At 45.4% G+C, this 23,159-nt stretch overlaps 1 protein-coding gene across 1 annotated transcript; it reads left to right on the forward strand.

Annotated features, from left to right (window-relative positions):
• Nucleotides 1-850: 850 nt before the first annotated feature.
• Nucleotides 851-8,889, forward strand: ETV3L (ETS variant transcription factor 3 like). Its single transcript, XM_043446313.1, has 5 exons — nucleotides 851-1,020; nucleotides 1,107-1,344; nucleotides 1,593-1,782; nucleotides 2,218-2,338; nucleotides 6,640-8,889. Exons 1-5 carry the CDS (start codon nucleotides 954-956, stop codon nucleotides 7,098-7,100), a joined length of 1,077 nt encoding a protein of 358 aa, XP_043302248.1. The 5' UTR covers nucleotides 851-953; the 3' UTR covers nucleotides 7,101-8,889.
• Nucleotides 8,890-23,159: the final 14,270 nt, after the last annotated feature.

The raw sequence follows: 23,159 nt of genomic DNA on the forward strand, positions 1-23,159 counted from the left end.
ATCCTCAGTTCCATCCAGAAGGCTTTGGGACAAAGACAACTCCTCTCCTCCCCTCACCTGCAACAGGCAAGTTTATCTCACTAGGGCTGGTTCCCCAGTCTTCTCCCGTCTCACCAGCTGCCCCTATCCCACCCCAAGCTAAACTGGGAACCAGCAAGATTCCTTCTTCCTTGTCCAGGGTTCATTAATTCAACAAATATTTATTTGTCTGTGAGTACAAGCCCCTCGGTTAGGCTGAGATCTGGGGAGCCAGCAGTGAAAAAGACACCCAGGGTTCCTGACCACAGGGAGCTGACACTCCAAGGGGGAAGACGTAGGTTAAACACAAAGTGACATCCTTAACACATTCATCATCATTCTCTGATTCTACCAAGAATCATTTCTTGAACATCCATGAAAAGTCAGGTACTCTGCTAGGCATTTGAGACGTCTCAGTGAGTAAACACACAACAATCCCTCCTCTTCTCAAATGTAAAATTGTTCTAAGCACTATAAAGGTATGGGTCTGTCAATCAGCCACCTCCTTCCCTTCGAGGTTTAGAAAGAGCCGATTAATTACATTTTAGCTTGTCTTCTCTTGGGAAAAACCTCAATCCTGTTAAGCCCTGAGAAGAGATCTCATTCTCTGTCTAAATCCCCCAGCAGGGGGAGAATCTAGGGGGCAAGATCTAGGACCCTTTGCATTCCTCTCCGTCTATTTAAGCGGCTCAGCCTCAAACCCCGAGTCCTGGGTCAGCCCCTGGCCAGTGAGGAGGTCCCCAGGGGAGGTTTGACCCAGCCTGGCCGCAGGGGAGTGTCCTGCTCAGACCCCTCTGCCCTTGCCCAGTCTCCCCCCTCTTCTTTCTTTCCTTCCTCTTTCACTTCCTCCTCCCCTGCCTTCTTCCTTCCTTCCTGCTAAGGGGACTCTTTCCCTGCAAGGCCCGGACGCAGCCCTCGCTCCCTGGAAGTGGACCATGCACTGCAGCTGCCTGGCCAAGCACCTCCCTGCCATCTCCGCGGCTGGCAACGCCTGGATCCCAGGTGAGCCTCTGCCAGGGGTCCCAGCGGCGCCCCGGAGGAGGCCTCGGGGAGCGGTGCGGCGGTGCTGACTCCCCTCTCCACCCCAGGCCTGGCCTTCCCCGACTGGGCCTACAAGGCCGAGTCGTCCCCGGGCTCCCGGCAGATCCAACTGTGGCACTTCATTCTGGAGCTGCTGCAGAAGGAGGAGTTCCGCCATGTCATCGCCTGGCAGCAGGGAGAATACGGGGAATTCGTCATCAAGGACCCAGATGAGGTGGCCCGCCTCTGGGGCCGCAGGAAGTGCAAACCACAGATGAATTACGACAAGCTGAGCCGGGCCCTCAGGTGAGAGGTGGCGGCCGTTGGGACCAGAGAGGACAGAGTTCAGAAAAAAAGGCGGTGGTTTCTGGCACCCCTGTCCAATTCCCGCCCCTCCGAGGCTTAGGAAATGCTCTGGAAGGTGACAGGGTGTCTAGCGGTTATCCAAGAACAGCTAGGGGTCAATCTTGCCAACCTGGGGAGCAGGGATGTGGCTGGGTCTCTTGAAAGCATCCTCCCTGCCAACCTCCTGCTCTCATCCTTGGGATCTCCAGATATTACTACAATAAGAGGATCCTGCACAAGACCAAAGGCAAAAGGTTCACTTACAAATTCAACTTCAGCAAGCTCATCGTCGTTAACTACCCTCTGTGGGAGATCCGGGCACCCCCGTCCCCCCACTTGCTGCTGGGGGCCCCTGCTCTATTTCAGCCAGCGCTGCTACCCATGGGTGTACAGAGTGAGGTAGGCACGAAAGCCGGTCCCATCCCCAGAGCTCCACCAGGCCCTGCCTCTCCATCCAGAATGCCCCCACCCTCCTCTCTGCCTTGGGGGCCCATCAGCTTTCAGTGTTCTTCTCCCCCTGCATCCTAGTCCCTGAGTGTCCCAGGGGCGGACGTGATACTCTGAATCACCCCTCCATTTTTAACAATCCCTACAATATAGCCTGTGAGAGAGGGCAACTCCTTCTGCACCAGGTGTGACTCCTTTAATGGTGGGTCACAGGGAAGGGGGTGGGGTCTTCAGAGAGGGTGCGGGACATGTGGGCAGTGCTTACTTAAGAACCATTATGAGACTATTTCATTATTTTAATGACTGGTTGTTAAACAATGTGTGCTATGGAATACATACCAAGGAGGGCCCGTTCCGCCCCCGTGCCTGCCTCTCCTCACTCCCCAGCTCCTACACAGCATGCTGTTCGCCCATCGGGCCGTGGCGGAGCAGCTGGCGGGACAGCGGACCCCTCAAGGGCCACCAGAGGCCTCTGGGAACAAGAAGGGAAGCAGCAGCAGCGCCCACCGTGAGTGCTTGCGCCTGGAGAGGGCCCAGGGAAGTTTGAACAGAGGAGGGGAGAACCCTTCAGATTGAGCACTTGGAAGAGGGGGCATGAGTCAGGGGATGCATCGTGTATACAGTCAACAAACATTTAATGCACACCAGCTATTTACTCGGAGAAGGCAATGGCTACCCACTCCAGTACTCTTTCCTGAAAAATCCCATGGACGGGGGAACCTGGTGGGCTGCCATCTATGGGGTCACACAGAGTCAGACACGACTGAAGCGACTTAGCAGCAGCAGCAGCTATTAATTAGGTGTGGGGATCCACGTATGAAAGACAGCCCTCAGGATGCTGAGAGACCAGTGAGGAGCAGAAACAGGAGGGTGGTCAGTGACCAGTACTGGGATTCAGGGAAGCACACGGTGCTACTGGAATGCAGAGGAGTTGGGGCTTCCTGGAGGAGGCTCCGCCTGAGCAGGTGAAGATGTCCAGGCAGAGGGAACAGCATTTATAAAGGAAAAAGCTGCAAATGGGTGTAGTCAAACCTGAAGATCTGCTAGTAGCTTACATGGTCAGAGTGAGGCATGTGACAGGAGCAGGGATGAGGAGGAAGAGGAGAGACACGGCTGGCAAGATGATGCTGGCAAGGGAAATGGGCATTTAGTCCCAGCCCAGAGGGCCTCAGAAGCCATGCTGAAGGGCTTGGACTTAATCCTGAAAGCAAGAGGAACCTAGAGGGAGAAATGTGTCCAGATGTTCACTTTACAAAGACAACTTGGGATGTATGTAGAGTTTGGGATGTAGGACGCCTACAACTGGTGCTGGAGGCTTTTAAAGATCTAGGTAGCTGGTGATGGAGCCAGAACCAAGGCAAAGGCCTTGGTGGAGAAGGAGGCCCAGCTGAAGAGAAATTGGAAAGATAAAGTTCATTCATTCATTCATTCATTCACTCATTACTTCTTTCAACAGATAGCGCATGAGCTCCTGTTGAATGTGCCAGGCCCTGTCCTAGGGCTTGGGGTGCCAATGTGAGCATATTGCCTTTATAAAGCTTGTAGGCAAGAGGGGGTTTGCAGATATTCAGTTAATAATCCAGCAAACTGACAAGTATTGGTATCTGTACCAAATGCTACAGAGAAGTTCAGGGTGCAGAGAGCAGCCAGGAAGACTTGCTTGACAAAGTGACATTTGAGCTGAGACCCAGAATGTAAACCGGTGCCAGATTAGTTCAGAGGGAGAGAGGAAAGCAGAGGGCAAGCAGAGAGCACACGGTGTGCAAAGGTCCTGGGGCAGGAAAGAGGCCCTGGGAGCTCACCAGTGTGGCAGCACAGGGCGATTGAGGGGCACATGGTAAAAATGCAGGCAGGGGCCACCTCTTCCAGGGCTGTAACCTGGGAAACAGCAAAATCAGACTTTTCTGTGAAAAAGATCACAGAGATCCTTGACATGTCCCTCCACTTCTGGCAATTTTGTGGAACAAAGACCCTTGGCCTTAGCCCCACTCCAGTGCAGCTGGGAGTCCAGAGGTCCCACCTCCCAGAGAACGCAGAGCACCTGGCCACAGGCCCTCACGAGCGCAGCCAAGGCTGTGGGCGGGGGGCGGCCCGAGGCCTGCCAGGACTCGCAGGGCCACAAGTCTGGCAGCCTAGAGCAAGACAGCACCTGAACACCTCCCTGTTCTTCCACTCTCACCCGCCCCTTCCTCGTTCTGGGAATGCCCTGGGCACAGAGCTTCTCTCTTTGAGAAGCTATCAGGGGGAAAAAAAAAGTATTCCCTGGCGAGCCCCAGCTCGGGGTTGTTTTGCACCTCCCTGCCCTCTGTGGGTACAGGCCCTACCTGTCCTGGGGCCCTGGGGCCCTGAGCCCTGCTCAGCAGGTTAGGTCACCGGAAGGCCAGCAGCACCCACATGGCCCACTTCTGAACTGGGATTCCAGAAGGCAGTGCCAACCCCTCACTCCGCCTTCACTCAGAACTGCTTCTGGGCAGCAGAGAGGCCAGGACTACTGAGCCAGCGGCAGGAAGCCACAGGGTTAGAGCTGGGAAGGGGAGGGGAAGGGGAGGAGGACTCTTAGAACCATCTCCTCCACTTGCCTGCTCAGCTGTAGGGCTCTGACGGAGACGCTGTCTTCAGAACCCCCAAGGGATCCGGCCTTCCTGGGGGAAAAACAACAGTCCCCACTTCACCTAAGAATCCAAGGAAAGGACAATGATTCAGGAGAAGGTACATGCTGGGCTTCCCTGATGGCTCAGGTGGTCAAGAGTCCACCTGCAGTGCAGGAGACCTGGGTTCAATCCCTGGGCTGGGAAGATCCCCTGGAGAAGGAACTGGCTACCCACTCTGGTACTCTGGCCTGGAGAATGCCGTGGACAGAAGAGCCTGGCGTTCTACAGTCCATGTAGGCTGCATTCCATACTTGTATGACCTTTGCTTACCTGGTGGCTCAGATGGTAAAGAATCCTCCTACAACGCAGGAGACCCGGGTTCAATCCCTGGGTTGGGACGACTCCCCTGAAGGAGGAAATGGCAACCCACTCTAATATTCTTGCCTGGAGAATTTCATGGACAGAGGAGCCTGGAGGGCTACAGTCCAAGGGTCGCAAAGAGTCAGGCACGACTGAGCGACTAACATATACACGCTGGTAGGGGTGTCCATGCTTTGCCTCATGAAGAATTATCTTATCTGTTTTCCCCTTTCACAGATCCAATGTCAGAAATTTGTTCTTACCAAATAAATTGGATGAATTAAGTAATAACTAAATGATTTTTCCAGTTGTTACCAGCTATAGCCCTGCTGGTGTTACTACTACCTTGAGTTCATACTTGACCTCGCTAAGAAAAAATGTGGAACTGGACTTAGATTTTGTTTGTTTGGTTGGTTAGTTGTTTTCAACAATTTTGTTTATTTGGCTGTGCTGGGTCTTCATTGCTGTGCAGACTTTTCTCCAGTTGTGGTGAGCGGGGGCTACTCTTGAGCTGTGGTGCCCAGGCTTCTTATTGCGGTGGCTTCTCTTGTTGCCAAGCACAGGCTCTAGGGCATGCGGGCTTCAGTAGCTGTGGCACATGGGCTCAGTAGCCCCAACTCCTGGGCTCTAAAGCACAGGCTCAATAGCGTGGCGCATGGTCTTAGTTGGGCTTTCCAGGCGGCTCAGTGGTAAAGAATTCACCTGCTGACACAAGAGACCCAGGTTCAATCCCTGGATCGGGAAGATCCCCTGGAGTAGGAAATGGCAACCCACTCTAGTATTCTTGCCTGGAAAATTCCATGGACAGAGGCGCCTGGAGGGTTCCAGTCTATGGGGTCTGGAGAATTGGACATGACTGAGTGTGCACACATGCACACACACAGGCTTAGTTGCTCCGCTGCATATGGGATCTGCCCAGACCTGGGATTGAATTCATGTCTCCTGCATTGGCAGGCACATTCTTCACCACTGGGCCACTAGGGAAGCTCTGGAGTTAGGTTTTTTGAACTATAGGAAGTGGTGTGAAATTCTATATGATCATTCCCAGAAATCCCAGGCTAGGAGCCCCTATTGTAGGATCCTGGGGAAATAGGGTAGATTTGGAAAGAATGGAAGGAGGGAGAGCTTCTTGGAGGAAGAGAGCTATGGGCCAGAGCCAGCCAGAGCAAGGGAAGGCTGGGGCTCACCCCACACACATTGGCCTCACAGCTCTGCAGGCCCCTTTGTACCCGTGACACTGCTTGATCGTAGCTGGGAGAAGAGGTTTCATGGATGAAGAAACTGAGACCTGGGGATTTAATGACAAACCCAGAGCCACACAGCCAGCTCTTTGCAAACAAGAATAGAGCTAGAGTCGTCTTCTACAGGGATGAGGAGAGAGAAGAATGGATCCACTGAATTATGGCAAAGAATATCCTCAATTCATTCAGCCAATGCATTTTTATTGAGCACTTAATACACGCCAGGATGGGCTGGATCCCAGGATCCAAAATAAAACAGACACAGTTCCTGCTCCCACAGTGCTGGGGACACAGGTATTAAGCAATCTCACAAATGACTCCTGATTCTGAACAACAGGCCCTGGAGGAGAGGACCAGGAAGGAGGGCGAGAGGGTTGTCCAGGGGCTTTCACCCAGGCTGGGGAGGCACGGAGGCTTCCCCAAAGAAATGACATTTATGATAAGATGTGAATCATAGAAAAAAAGAAAGTGCCCGGGTGGGGAGAGAAAGTTTCAAGCAGGAGCAAAAAGAAATAGGAAGTGGGTGGTAAAAGGGGGCATCTCCAACGGTGGACACTCACTGACTCTTTCTCTCTCTCCCCCTCTCTCCCCTTCTCTCTCTCTCTCTCTCTCTCTAGGACTTGGCTCTGCCCCGGTCTCCTGCCGGTTTGGCTCTTGCTGCCATCTGGGGAGCCCCCTAGACGACCCATCCAGTTTTGCCCCCTTTACCCCTCCCCTACCATTCCCTGTCCCGTCCAACTGGCCCCGCCTCTCAGCACCCTTCTTGCCCCCTGTCGCCCCAGAGCAGCACTTCCCAGGGTCCTCCACGCCAGGCACCCTGCTCCCAGGACCCATCTGTGCCCCAGCAGCCCAGCATTTTCCAGAGCTTCCACTGTTGGCCAGACTGGCGCAGGGGGCTGAGGAGAGGCTCCGACTCTGGTCCCTGAGGCCCGAGGGGCTGGAGGTAAAGCCCGAGACCACGTCGGCTCCCAGGGAGGGCTTCTCCTCAGAGAGGCAGGGAGCCAGCACTGGAGAGGAAAGCCCCGCATCCCCTAGTCTGGAGAGCTTCAAAGCAGTGTGGCCCCTGGACCCTCCTTAACGGGGGAGGAAGATGTGAAGTTGCAGGGAGTCCCCCAAACTCCATCTGTCCTCTTGTCTACCTCCCTTCTGGCTTTGCACCTTCCCCTGGCTGGAAGCAGGATGATCTGAGTTGGACCCACGGGGACCGGAGCATCGCAGGAAAGGAGTATATGTGAGGCTGGGAAACCCGAGGCAGAGTGCCCCCTCACCAAACAGCTGATCACATTAAGGAGACATTCTTAATCTCAATTTTTTTCTTGTCTGAGGGAGATGAGAAAGAGGTTCCCATCATTTGAAAGACCCCATACCTGCCCGCACAAGAGGGGAAATTAAGAGTCTAAGTTGGGGAGGGGTCAGGAGGCTTGTTTTTTCCCCCGGGTCTCAGGGCAATTGCTTTCTTCCGTGGGCACTTGCCCCTCACCCGGGCTAAGGTCTCCCGTCTCTCTCCTGTGCCTCCATGCGCCTCTCTCCCACCCCTCTGCTTTCTGTGACCCTGGGAGCTCCTGTCCCCTTCTTTCTCCAAGACCTAAGCAGGTGGGATCAGGAGGGACGGGCCTCCTCAGCTCCGTAACACTCCACGGCAAACCACAAATAAAATGCCCTTGGCAAACCGCCCTCCTGGCTGACCACCCCTGCTGCCCTCTATCTGGTGTGGAGCTAAAGGCCACCCAAGATTTCTGATGGGAAGAGGTGGGAGGAGGGGGTCTGGGAGGGGTCCTGAGGCCTAGTAGAAATCGATCCAGCCCGTCTCCTCCCTCTGCTGCCTTCATGTCCCAGAGAGAAAGGCTGAGACTGCAGCCCGAGTCGCTCCCCAGACCAGTGGGAAACCAGCCTCAAGGAAGGAACTTCAGAGCAGAGCAGAGGTCTTCACAGAGCGACCCCAGGTCCCTGCCGTGGACTTCTAAGCAGAGTTCTAAGGGGATGAAGTAGGGTGTTGGCAGGGGTCCCCACTGAAGCATCAGGTGGCCGGGGGAAGAGGAGAGAGGGGTCTTTTGTTCAACTAAGGAGAAGCCATCAGAAAAGAAGAACGTTCCAGGAGCCAAGGCAACAGAACCATATTGCTCTGCTATCTCTAGGCTGCCAATTATAGGTTTAGGATTTCTCTCTACTTCCTTCCCACGATGGAGAGCAGAAACCAAGGAGGCTCAGAGGGTGCCTTTTGTCCCTCGTTTGTCCCTGCCTCTCATCCAAAGAGTAGGGGCGCATCCTTCTCTTGGAGCTCCCTGTTCATTCTGCTTTTCACTGCCGCTCAGGCCTTATTTGTGGCAGATGCCTGTTCTCATGGATGGAATGGGGAAGAAGAGACCCAGAGAAAGGTGGGGCTAAGCCCTCATCCCACAGAAAGGTTAAGATGATCAAGGAACCAGCCCCCAGGCTTCCAAGCTGGAGAGAGGCTGGGAGAAAGCATCTGTGAGTGGTCTTCATCTCGGTCTCTCTCCCTTACCCCAGATGCCCAAAAGGGGGACCTCAGACTGTCTCTCCAGGGAGATCCTAGGAGCTACAGTGAAAACTGCTTCTCATTCACTCCCAAAGTCACAGGCCCATCCCCAGTCCTATGGGAAGGATGAACCCCCAGCCTGGGGCTTTCCCATCATCCTACCCAGTTTAGGGAAACAAAGAGCTAATGTTGTCTGCTTCGACACAAGGAAATGGATCTCACTGTCATAGGGCTAGTGTCTTCTTCAGAGAGGCCAGTCTCAAGGACAGGGTCCCATAAATAGGGACCCCCGTGTGCCTTCTGCCTGACCCCTCCTCCTCGTCAATGGTTTGTTGCTATGATCCCCACGTTTCAGACAATAAAAAATGCTTTGTGGTCACTTTTCTAAAGTTTGTTTTTGGAGGAGGTGAACCCAGGAGACTGAAAGCTCAGCTTCAGAGGACATAAATTTCCAGATGGTGCACTCTGCCGTTTAGACAACAGATTCAAGTTGAGCAGAAGTTCTCAACCTCAACCTATTGACATTTGGGGCTGCAAAATTCTCTGTTGGTAAGGAGCTACCCTATGCATTCCTGGCCTCTAGGTACCAGTAGCACTCTCCCCATCTCCCCTCTTCTAGACCTGATGAAATGTCCCCCCAGGGGAAGAAACCGCACCCGCTTGAGAATCACTTAAGAATGGCTTCTGCAAGTCCAGATGTCCTAAGATGGGACCCTGGCTCCACCAACGGCCAGAGAACTATTGATGTCCACATTGCAGGAGTGCCCTCTGGTGGCCAGAATCAAGGTTCGCGATCAGAAGGGCTTAGAGTTCCCGACGAGGAGGAATGAGTAAAGCCCGCCAGGAGCGCAGTTTGTAGTGAAGGGGTGATGAGCACCTTGGAGTCTTCTTAGGGGAGGAAGAGAGTTGCAAGATAGAAATCCCATTTGCAAGCCATGGACTATTCACAAAAGGATCCACAAATCTCATGGGAAAACAGAGGGTAGATTGTCGATTCCTCTGGTACAATCTGCAGCAGCCATCAACCCTAGAAGACCCGCTCTGGCCCTCTGGGGCTGTTAGGCTTCCCCTGGGAAGATCACCAAGCAGCTACTCAACCTTCTTCTAGAAGGAGTGGGAACTGGGCTGAAACGCAGCAAAGTGAGCTCACCAACTGCCCCTGATCCAGGGTCCTGGGCTCTTCACACCAGACGCAGCGACAGAAGCACGCCTGGGTTCCAGCAGAGTTTTAGGGTGTCAGAACGCCCAGACTTCATGAACCAGACGTTAATAGCCAGAAGGGACCTTTGAGATCATCCAGTTCAACACTATAATTTTATAGGCCCAGAGAGAAGAAGGGACTTGTTCAAAATCATACATGTAGGGGAGCCAAATTTAGAATATAAATTTCCTAATTATCAGTTAATGTTCTTTCCATCTCACCATAATCACTTGGATTGAGACTTGAGGCCCTTAAAATTCCTTAGAAATAAGAGCATATTATATATTAACAGGGAAGTTTTTAAAGTTATTTCTGTGTGTTTTTTTCTAATTGAATTATAGTTGATTTTTACACTTTTTTACATAGCTGATTTACAATGTTGTTTACAATGTTTACAAATTTAGATAATTCCATTATATATATTCTTTATATATATATATATAATTCTTTCTCAGATTCTTTTCCATCATAGGTTATTACAAGATATTGACTATAGTTCCCTGTGCTGTATAATACATCTTGTTTGGTATCCATTTTCTATATAGTAGTGTGTATCTTTTCATCTCAAAATCCTTATTTATCCCTCACCCACCCCCTTTTCCCTTTGGTAGCCATAAGTTTGTTTTCTTTGTCTTGAGTCTATTTCTGTTTTGTAAATAAGTATTTTGTAATTTTTTCCCACTGCACCTCACAGCGTGTGGGCCTTGGTTCCCTGACTGGGGATCGAACCCAGACCACTGCAGTGAAAGCATCGAGTCCTAACCCAGGACCACCGGGGAATCCCCAAGTCTCCTGTGATTTTTAATATGATCATAGTAGCAGACAGGTGCCTCTCTGTGTGCATTTTGGCACATGATTACATATGGTCTGGGGCTGTCCTCTACTTGCCTGATGGGTGCTAATGTCGTGTCCACATAAGGCTGGTTTTCTCAGGGTGATGCCACACATACTGTTAAAGGGAAGCTATTTGTCGCTAGAACACTTGATCAGCGTATGGAAGAGGCCTTGAAGACAAAAAAGCAAAAACAAAAGCAAAGTGTTTGCTGCCCTGAATCATTGCTGGCAATGAGGATAATCCCTGTCCTCTCCCTTTTCTCCGCTAATGAAGACGTTGACCAAGACGGGAGAAAAAAATTCAAATCCTGTATATGTTTATACACACACTTATGAACACATGTATGTATAATTCAACAAACATTTCTTAAATGCTCACTGCGTGCCAAACACTGGGCCGCCCTGGTCTGAGGTGCTCTTAAGACACTTCTGTCTGTGACGGATCACAGACAGTGTGGCCGAGTCGGTGCCTTGCACAGAAGAAGGTAGGTGACCTGGCCCCGGAGAGGAGGGTGGAGTGGTGTTGTCAGGGCTTGGCAGTCACGGTAGGTGACTGAGTACCAAGCACTTGAGAGGCAAGGTTTCTGCATACGTGCCCGACACCTAATGTAAACATAAATTTTGTTTGGTATTCAACCTACTTTAAAATACCTGAAAGTAGGCCGCTCTCACTTTCTGAAACGAACTTCATTCTCCCTATGGAATGTGTAGCTCTTTAAATAAACTTGTTTCCACTTTAATTAATTAATTAATTAAAACACCTAAAGGTAAATCTTAAGAAGTCCTTTCTAATCTCCAAAAGTACAGGCAACATGTGTCGATTGTTTATAAAGTTATCAAAACAGATATACAATTCTGTGATCGCTTTTTTCATCAAATATTACTTCATAAACACTTCACTATGCTATGCATTTGGGAAAGATCGAGGGCAAGAGGAGAAGGGGGGCGACAGACGATGAGATGGTTGATGGCATCACTGACTCAGTGGACATGAGTTTGAGCAAACTCAGGGAAACAATGAAGGAGGGGGAAGCCTGGCATGCTGCAGTTCATGGGGTCACAAAAAGCCGGACAGGTCTTAGCAACTGGATAATACATTTGTAATTAATGTCACTCACCTTAACCTGAGGCTGGGAAAGATTGAGGACAGGAGAAGGGGGTGACAAAGGATGATATGGCTGGATGGCATCATCAGCTCAGTGGAAATAAGTTTGAGTAATCTCCAGGAGATAGTGAAGGACAGGGAAGCCTGTGCTGCAGTCCATGAAGTTGCAAAGCATCAGACATGACTAAGCAACTGAACAGCAACAACAAATCTTACCCGGGGCAGACTATTCTACCATGCTGATACAACACTGATTTTACCATTACCCTTTGGGTGACTTTTTGGGTGGTTTCTTGTTATTTGCTTTGTAAGTAAAATTGTTTCAAAACTTTTGTCCATAGTTTTAATCTTTTTTTTCCCCTTAAATTAGTTCTTTGAGATTCATTCCCAGGAGTGAAATAACTGGGTCAAGGATTATGACATTTCAATACATATTGCTCAACTGTCCTCTGAAAAAAGATTATAATATTTTAAAAAGTCACATTTACACACTGCTTACTATGAGCCAACTGTGTCATAAGAGCTTCAGATACATCAGTTCATACAAAAGCCACAATAGTTTTAGGAGGTAAGTACTATTATCATCCCATTTTACAGGACACCAAGGCATAACGAGGTAAAACAACCTGTCCAAGGCCACTTTTCCAGCAAGTGGCAGAGCCAGGTTCAAATCCAAGCCATCTGGCTCCATAATCCTGCCTCGAATGCTTGTCTATGATGTCAGCTGCAAAGGATGAGTTCTTCTAGACCCTGGGACCTCTCCCCACCTTCCCCCACTTTGATTAAGAGCAAACTGTTGCATCGTTACTGTCTTCTTTGGTATGTTTTTAGTAAATGGTGAGGAAACTGAACATTTTTATGTTCATATGCTATTTATAACTTGGACTCTCCTGCTTTAAACCTGGGAACAAAGGCAGCCTCACTAATACAATATTTTAAAAATAGTTCGTGTGTGTGCTAAGTTACTTCAGTCATGTCCGCCTCTTTGTGACCCTATGGATCATAGCCCACCAGGCTCCTCTGTCCATGAGATTCTCCAGGCAAGGATACTGGAGTGGGTTGCCATGCCCTCCTCCAGGGGATCTTCCCGACCCAGGGATGGAACCTGTGTCTCTTATGTCTCCTGCTTTGGCAGGCAGGTTCTTTACCACTAAGCCCAAAAATAGTTTACATTACATATTATGGCTGGCAAAGGATGAAGGTAGAAAATAGGGTTAGCCAAAATGAGAGCTTTTCAGAAGATTTTGAGGAAAGAGAGGAAGAAAATGTTCCAGGCACCAGGCAAGGGATCACTTATCTCATTTAGTGTTAATTGCTTATCATAATTACCTACAAAAGTAATTTATCTGGTCACCTGGCTGGGAGATGTTAATTCCATTTGAAATGTTAACACTATCACTAATTAATACTGTTTTTAATTCTTTCATTGCTTTGTTCTAACCCTTTCAGAGGCTCAGATCAGTCAGAGCAACCCATCAGGGGAAATTTGAGTGAGCTAGGCAGTAATCACCTGAAGGGTTCACCCTGAGGAAAGCAAGCAGTGGGTGAGATTTGGTCTCTGGGCCAGAGGTTTTGCATCCAAATGGAATGAGACCCAAACAGCACAAGTACCACGGACCGTTGCCAGGAAATTAGAAATGAAGCCAGACAGAGCATCCATCCAACCCATCTGTTTTTCAGTTGAGGATTCAAGGGTCACCAAGAATAAGTCATCCTGGGTCACTTGGAGCCACAGACTCTGGGTATCAACTCCTATGTATTAGTAATTGATCCCATTCACTTTTCCCACCCCCAGCTTGCCATGGACTGATGGAGAAAATCCCACAACTGCAGGGCAGGGTGCTACCATGATGCTACCCTGTCCAACCTCATCTAGGCCCGCATGAATCTCCTGATGGTCCCACATCAGCTCTTAGCATCTATTCTAAATCTCCTCGTACCTATTTCCTGCTCTTTTCCTCTCAGTCTACTTCACGTCCCCCTAGGGCTTCCCTCCCCAGCCCTGGCCTTTTCTTCCAGTCCTAGAAATGGATTGTCTCCCCAATCCATTGTCTCCCCAATGATGTAATCCTAACCTAACAAGGAAGGTCAGGCAGGTGTCAGCTCTTCTGCCAACTCCAATTAATTGACCGGGGCCACTGTGAGGAAGCACACAGTTGAGAAGGACTCCAAGGTTGTGCTGGAGCTTAGGAAGGGAACTAGTGCCGTATTTTTCTGTGACTTTCATAGTACTAAATCTAGTGACCACACTTTGGTCCTCATCTTATCCATTCTCTTCTGCATGCAACACTGTTGACAACCCTTTGTTCCATTAGTTGCTAAGATCCATCCACTGCAACTCTCCCATCCCTATGACTGTTCCTTTTCAAACTTCTTTCTGGGCTTCCCTCTGTACCCTCACCTCCAGTGTTCTCCGGAACACCAGCCACAGTTCTGCTTATCCTACACATGCTTCCTAGATGGCTTCAGTTTGGTCTTCCCTCCTTGTCTTAACCACCACCACATCTCCACAGCCAGCACCAACCTCTGACTCAAGCTTCAGGCTCATTTGTCCAGCTGCCCACCAAGCATCTCTGCCTGACTGTCCCATAGGCAACTCACACATATCATGCCCCAAATGGAATTCTTTGTCTCATCATCCAGTGCTGCTCCTCAATCCCTTTTACTCTCCGTTTCTAACTTTATTAATAGTTAATGATACCACAATAAAGCCAATTACACCCAAGTAGAAATTACAGAGTGTCAGGCCATGCTTTCTTCTTCCTCACTTCCTACCCCCAGTCAGCCACCAAATCCTACTAGTTCCACCTCCTAAACATTTCTCAAATCTATTCTTTTCTGGACAATGCTGCACTGACCTAGTTTAGGCCCCCACCGGCCTCTTAGAGAATCTAAGCTTGTCTCTTTCCAGTCCGTAATCCATACTGCCAGGATGTTCTGTTAAAAAGCCAGTCTAATCATGTGCCTCAAAACCCTTCAGTGTCTCCCCTAAAAGGAAAAAAAGGCTTCTGTACCCCCAGTGATGGTAATTTATCTGTATGATTAGGTCATCTAAATAGATGTAGGCTTAGAACTAGATATAAATATAACTATATAACATATAACTATGAAAGTAATGGCAATTTACCAATTAAATAGAAACAAAACTATACACCCAATGCATCTTAAAATAATAACATTAATTTATTGTGACAGATGATGTCTGCTGAAACCAATTCTCGCACAAAACATGACTGTGGAACTGATCTCTCCCGCACAGGGTCTCTGGAGTTTGGCAGGCGTGGGATGACTCACTTCTCCCACCACTTCTCTCTGTTGGAACTTCTGCTAGCCCTTTGTTCACTCAGCCTGCTGGGAGGACATTTGGCCTCCTGGAGGCACAAATGCATCATTTACATACTGAGTCCTCTGTTCTCATCTCATTAGCTGAGACAATTAAAGCAGCACTGCTCGATGCCAGCTCATCACAAAGAAAAAGGCGAAGGCAGACACGGGAGTAGTTTGGCAATATAGGTTATTAAGCACCACCCAGATAATCCAGCACATGGTTGTCTCTCTCTCTTTTCTTTTTATATTATCTTAAAAGTTAAGACATGAAAGTTAATCTTCTCACAGAAATCCCATCCACTCCAAGCTGAGACCTAAAGAACCAAGTCCAAGTTCAGTATAGCCTGGAATCTAGGAACTAGCAGCCATCAAAAACTCAGAGACACTTCTTCTGTAGCTGCTTCCCACCACCCACTTGACATCCTGCTGGCACTGAATTGCTTGTGCCTTGGGGATTTGGGTGCCTGTTTGTCCCACAGACTGAAAAGCCCTGTCTTGCCCACTGCTTAAGCTAATTCCTCCCCATCCTTTAGGATTTCGCTCAGAAGCTCATTTTGATCCCGTCAACAGGATCAAATGGGTCTTTCCCCATCTCTGCCTGCCAGTGTCTAGGGAAGACTTGGCTGTGGCAGCATGATGCAACAAATGTTGAACTAAAATCCAGGCTCCACATGGTAGTAGAAGGAAACTCTCACTGTGCCTGGGTCATAGAACTTGCTTTGATGCTCGTTTGTGACCTTGGACATGTCATTGCATCACCTTGAGCCCCAGCTGTCCTGTCTATGAAACAGGGACAATGCAGATAAACTGGCACTGGTGCAATATTACAAGGGAATTCGACGCAGCATGGTTTCAAAAGCAAAATAACAGAAGCAACCTAAATGTCCGCCTGCAGTGTTAAACCAACAAATTATAGCACATCTGTAAAATGGAATGCTGTGCGAAGACAGAAAGAAGAACCTTGTGTACTGATGTTGAAATACCTGAGACATAGTAGTATGCATGGGATGTTATTATTTATCCAAAAGGGGGAAATACATACTCATATTTACTTGATTAGGCATTTGTAAAAAATTAATTAATAGAAATCGCAATTAAATAGAGTGGGAAGACCAGAAGGGGGAGCTCTTACTCCCGGTGATAGTAGCAGAGCCCAGCAGGAAGAAGAAAGACCCCTCTTCTTTCCTGGAAATATCTTAGCCAATGAAAAGCTATGGAGTTTTTGTTTACTATAGCTCTCCCAATTTCCTTTTCCTCTCTCTAAAAAGTGTTCTCTTTCCCTTGCCATTGAGATGGCTCATCAAGGTTATGAACCCTGAATTGTAATTCTCTGCTGATCCTGAATAAATCCATCTTTGCTGCCAAATAGCTAGCGAACTCTTTGTTTTAGGTCAACTCATTTAAATGTCTGGAAAAATAAACAAGAACTAATATCAAAGGTTACTTATTTGGGGAGAAGAAAATGAGTGGCTGGAGGACAGATGAGAACATAGATTTTTCACTGCAAATATTTTATTCGTATTTATTTTTTTAGGTAAGAAGTCGATTTACTTAGAGAGAAAAAAACTCCACAGATAGGGTGTGAGCCATCGCAGAAGGCGAGTCCGGTGGCTGCAAATATTTTATACTTGCAATTCTTCTAAACTACAAGACTGGATTATTTATATTAAAAGTAAGCAAATTTTAACGTAAAATCTGCCGTAACTACATCATAGGATCAAGTAGGAAGATCAAATAACGATTGTAAAAGTGTGTGTTATTGTTATAAGGTGTAAAGTAATAATGGCATTTTTGTGGTGAAACTATTACACTATCCTATAGTACTACTAATAATTATAATGACAAATATGTGGCATACCTTCCTTTCTCCAAACCCACATCCCACCAGTACATACTCATTGGGGGAAGATCAAGTTTTACTATCATTTTGCAGAAGAAAGGAGACTGGAAAAAGGGAAATGCCAACAAGAATGAATAATGATCTTATACCTGCTTACAATATCCAGAGGTTCCCACACTGAAGCCTCCACCTGACAGCCTTCTAAAGGCATCCTCTTCCACAAGAGCCTGCCTCCTTCCTACCCTCCCTATCCACACCCCAGTCTCATCCCTACCTTTTCATGGGCCCTCACAGTCAGGGGCTCTTCCACATCTAATATCAATTCCACACATCGTTTTCTCATTAGCCTAGTACACACACTGAGTCGCCTGACCTTCTGTCACTTACTCGGACATCCTCACAGATATCTCAAGACTGCACAACCCAAATAGCAGCCTTACAGCAGTTTCTGCACACAGATACTGGATGCTGACTCTGAGACCCTAGACCAGCCCAGTTCCTCAGAATGAGTCTCCTTGGATGGTCTTCCTGTTTTGTGTCCCTCTTGCCTTTTGTCAAGTACTTCCAAGAAACCAAAACTGGAAGGGACGTATGCCAAGGTTTGCTTCTGGAGAGCAGCCAGGTAACACGCAAGTAATACCCCAGTAATGCACACAGCAAGGTTCTCCTGGGATAAGAAATTCCACACTGAGCCTTATTCCATTCAAGGTGTGCTGAAGAGACCTTAATGAAATAATGTGGTTATATGTTTATTCACTGAACAAATATTTACTGAGTGCCAACTAAGTGCCAGGCGTTGGGCTAAATAATGGCATACCAGTAAACCAACTCTCCAAAAACAAACCAAAAAAATCCCTGATTTGAAGCATTAGCCAAATTACGGGGGTGTAAATACTCCCACCATAGTCAATATCAAGCTCTACGACATCTCTGACTGTGGAATTGGGGTAAAATGGGCACAATTGGTTACTATGAGTCAGTTCAAGCTGGTCCCAGAACATCACTGGACAATAAACAAGATATATATTGACCCTACGTTCATGACCTTATATTAATAGTATAACAGCAACTATCCCATGCTACTACATGCCAGCTAATATTCTAGTAACTTCATAGTTATAAACCATTAAATTGTTACCAAAACCCTATAAGGTTCAATTTTTTAAAAAGATATAGGCCTATTCAGATTGTCTATTTCTTCTTGTGTGAGTTTTGGCAGATTGGACGTTTCAAAGAACTTGTTCATTTCATCTAATTATGGGCATAGAGCTATTCATAATACTCCTTTATTAACCTTTTAATGCCCATGAGTTTTGAGATGATGTCCCCTCTTTCATTTCTGATATTAGTAACTTGTGTCATCTCACTTTTTCCTTAGCCTTGTTAGAGGTTTGTCCATTTTACTGATCATTTCAAAGAAACAGATTTTGGTTTCATTGATTTTCTTTATTGATTTCTTGTTTTTGATTTCTACTTTAATTTTAATTTGTTTGCTTCTTCTCATTTGGAATTTAATTTGCTCCTCTTTTTCTAGTTTCCTAAGGTGGAAGCTTAAATTATTGATTTTAGATATTTTGTCTTTTCTCATAAATGTATTCAATGCTATAAATTTCTCTTTAAGCACTGCTTTTGCTTCACTCCACAAATTTCAATAAATTGTATATTTAGTTCAGAATATCTTTTAATTTACCTTGACATTTCTCCTTTAACCTTTTGTTATCTACAAGTACGTTGTTAAGTTTCCAAGCATTTTGGGATTTTCCAGCTATCTTTCTGTTATTGATTTCTAGCTTAATTCTATTGGTGTGTGAGAGCAAATACTGTATGATTTCTATTCTTTTAAACTAGTCACGATGGGTCTTATGGCCCAGAATGTGGTCTACCTTAGTGGATGCTCCATGAGCTAGAGAAGAATATATAATCTGCTCTTGTTGGATGAAATAGTCTATAGGTGTCAATTACATCCAGTTGATTGATGATACTGTTGAATTAAACTATGTCCTTAATGATTTTATGCCTGCTGGATCTGGCCATTTCTGATGGAGAGGAATTAAAATTTTCAACTACAACAGTGGATTCATCTATTTCTCTTTGCAGTCATACTGGGTTTTCCCTTATGTATTTTGATAGATGCATACACACAAAGATATTACAGCTTTTTGGGATACTGACTCCTCTATCATTATGTAATGCCCTTCTTTATCCCTGATACTTTCCTTGCTCTGAAGTTGACTTTGTCTGAAATTAGTATAACTACTTTTACTTTCTTTTGATTAGTATTTGCATGGCATGTCTTTCTCCATCTATTACTTTTTAAATAAAAAATATTTTATTGTTAACAAGATATATACAACAGGAAAGTAAGTGAATCTTCTTCATTTACTTTTAACTTATATATGTCTTTATATTTATTTTTTGGGGGGGGTAAAAATTGTATGTGATTTATTTTTAAATTAGCATGCTTTATTCATTAAGCAATAAATAGTATATAATCATATCCAAATACATATCAAATTGATACATTCAAGCATTCCATAAAACATATTCCAATTTCAGTCAATCCTCACCTTTAGTTTATAAAAATATTTATTATATTCTCTTATTAGCAAGAAATGAACTTATATGAACTTATGATGAAAATTATATATATTAAATACATGCAAGGGAACACATCTTTTCCAAAATTTTTATATACTGTGCATAGCTACAAGGTTTTGTTTTGTTTTTCTTTTTCCATTTATTTTTATAAGTTGGAGGCTAATTACTTTACAATATTGTAGTGGTTTTTGCCATACATTGACATGAATCAGCCATGGATTTACATGTGTTCTCCATCCCGATCCCCCCCTCCCGCCTCCCTCCCCATCCCATCCCTCTGGGTCTTCCCAGTGCACCAGCCCTGAGCACTTGTCTCATGCATCCAACCTGGGCTGGTGATCTGTTTCACCCTTGATAGTATACTTGTTTCAATGCTGTTCTCTCAGAACATCCCACCCTCACCTTCTCCCACAGAGTCCAAAAGTCTGTTCTGTACATCTGTGTCTCTTTTTCTGTTTTGCATGTAGGGTTATCGTACCATCTTTTTAAATTCCACATATATGCATTAGTATACTATATTGGTCTTTATCTTTCTGGCTTACTTCACTCTGTATAATGGGCTCCAGTTTCATCCATCTCATTAGAACCGGATTCAAATGAATTCTTTTTAATGGCTGAGTAATATTCCATAGTGTATATGTACCATAGCTTCCTTATCCATTCGTCTGCTGATGGGCATCTAGGTTGCTTCCATGTCCTGGCTATTATAAACAGTGCTGCGATGAACATTGGGGTGCACGTGTCTCTTTCAGATCTGGTTTCCTCAGTGTGCATGTCTTTATATTTAAAGTGGGTTTCTTGTAGATAACATATTGGATCTTGTTCTTTGTTCCACTTTGACAATCTCTGTCTTTCTTAGCATATTTAGGTCATTGACGTTTAAAGTGATTATCAATGTAATCAGGTTAATATCTACCATATTTGTTACTTTTCTATTTGGCATCCTTGTTCTTTGTTCCTATTTTTGTCTTCCATACATTTTTTGCCTTTTGCGGTTTTAATTAAACATTTTATTATTATATCGTTTCATTTCCTCTCTTCTCGTAGCATATCAGTTGTATTTCTTTTTCTACATTTTTTAGCTGTTGCCCTAGAGTTTGCAATATATACTTCCAACTAATCCAAGTCCACTTTCAAATATACACAGGAAGTACCTCATAATCATAATATTCCTAATCCCTCTCTCCTGTCCCTTTTACCGTTACTGTCATTCATTTCTCTTACACATGAGTACATATATACATATTCTTGTGTGCACATACATGTATAATAATTGAATACAGTGTTGCTGTTACTATTATTTTGAACAATATGTTACCTGTTAGATCAATTAAGAATAAGAAAACTAAAAGTTTTTATTTTACTTCACTTACTCATTCTTCAATGCTCATCTTTCTTTTTATAGATTAGAGTTTCTGACCTATATTACTTTCCTTCACTCTGAAGAGCTTTTTAAAACATTTGTTCCAAGAAAAATCTAATGGGAAGAGATTTCCTTAATTTTCGTTTGTCTGAAAATGTCTTTATTTCTCTCTCTCTCTTTTTTTTTGGCCACACGATGCAGCTTGTAGGATCTCAGTCCCCCCGCCACTCTGGGGATTGAACCTGGGCCCCCTGCAGTGGAAGCATGGAGTCCTAACCACTCCTTCATTTTTAAAGGATATTTCGCAGTGTACCAAATACAAATTGTAGGCTGGTGGGTTTTTTCTCTCAACACTAAATATTTCACTCCACTGTCCCTTTGCTCACATGGTTTCTGAGGAGAAGTTTATCATTTTTATCTTTGCTCCTCTATAGGGTGGTGGTGCTCTCCACCACCCCCATCACAGCTTTAGCTTCTTTCAAGATATTTTCTGTATCTTTGATTTTATGAAGCTTAATATTATATGCCTATGTGTAGTCTTTTTTGGCTCTCTGAGCTTCCTGGATCTTGGTTTAGTATCTGACATTAATTTGGAGAAATTCTTAGTCATTATTACTTCAAACATTTCTTTCTTCTTTTTCTAATATTACATGCATGTTACATTTTTTTATTTTTCCCACAGCTCTTGAACATTCTGTTCCATCTTTTTCAGCCTTTATTCTCTTTGCTTTTCTATTGTTGTATTCTCAAACTTGGAGATTCGTTCTTCAGTTAAGTTCAGTCTACTAATGAGTTAATCAGAGGTCTTCTTCATTTCTGTTACAGAGAATGTGTTTTTGATCTTTAGCATTTCTTTTTAAATTCTTTCTTCCATCTCACAGCTTACATTATCCATCAGTTCTTGCTTGTTTTCTATTTTTTTTTTTTTTTCATTAAAGCCCTTAGCATAGTAATCATAGTTTTCAAATTCCTGGTCTGATAATTCCAACATTCCTGTCATATCTGACTCTGGTTATGATGCTTATTTGATCTTTTCAAACTGTTGTCTTTTTGTCTTTTAGTATGCCTTGTAGTTTTTTGTTGAAAGGTAAACGTGAAGTCCTGGGTAAAAGAAACTGAGGAAAATAGGTCTTTAGCAGCATAGTAGTAAGGTCTGGTAGGAGGGTAGAATCTATAGATTCTATAGATTATGTAGATTCTATATAATCTATAGATTAGGTTTCTATAGATTAGGTTTCTGTCTTTTAGTGAGCCTGTGCCCTTGAACTGTGAATTTCACCAGTGTTTCTCGAGTTTTACCCTTTCCTAAAGGGGGCTGGAGTTGGGTATTTTCTCTTCCCCCCAGATAGGTTAGGCTCTGATAAAACCCCAATAGGATAAGTCCTGGTAAGATAGTTTCTCCTGAAGGCATACCTTATTAAGACAGATTAGAAAATACTCTTAATGTATTTAAAAATGCCTCTTTTTCTGACCCCCAACCCTCTGCCAGAACACAAGGGGCTTTTTCTCCAGTATTCACTGTGAGGATCTGATAGAGTTCCTTGAGTCAAAACTCACAGAAATGAGTGCCCCCCTTCCACTCGTGACTGGGTACCCCTAGAGTCTTTAACTTACAGACATCCACACTGAGCCTGCAGCAATTTATCAATTACAGGTCAGGTTTTCCTACCCCAGCTCTAGTTCCAATGGAAGTTTCTGCTCATGGGTTTCTGCTCTGGTAAGATGCATCTCTTTATCTATGTATCTATTTCTTCAGTTGGGTAGAGCAGCAATTTGCCTTATTTGCCTTATTTGGTAGATCTAAGAGTTTGATCTTGCATTTTGTCCCAATTTTACCTTTTTTTTTTTTTTCAATTTAAGGTGGAGTGGTGATTTTTAAGCTCCTAACATGTCACACCGGTTTTTTTTTTCATCAAACAAGAGTGAGAAGGGATACGATGGGGAAAACACCTGAGGCAAGAGGGGAGATTTACAATAGTTGCTATGACGAAGAAGGGAGGATTTGATACCTCTCAAAAACACACAAGATCACAGGAATTCATCATAAGAGACCATAAATCTGTACTGGTGTTAAATTTCATGTTTGGATGACTCCCTAGCAGTCCTCAGCAGCACAGATATAGTGTTAGAAAAGAGGCACAGGTGTGCTGCGCTTTGGTTAAAGTTTACCAGAACGCAATGCATTTGGGAGTATGGATAACTGAGTTATTGAAGTGATAGTTCATAGGTCTAGAACAATTGACTAGAAAAACTGGAGGCGTGATAAGGCAGGAAGTTGTAGCCAGGGGTACTGGAAGAATCAGGTGATAATAAGGCCCATGATATGGGCATAAGAGTAAGTGGATGCAATAGAGTAAAAGGAAAAGGGGTTG

This window comes from Cervus canadensis, chromosome 2 (genome assembly GCF_019320065.1).
Source record: "Cervus canadensis isolate Bull #8, Minnesota chromosome 2, ASM1932006v1, whole genome shotgun sequence".
NCBI classification, from domain to species: Eukaryota; Metazoa; Chordata; class Mammalia; order Artiodactyla; family Cervidae; genus Cervus; species Cervus canadensis.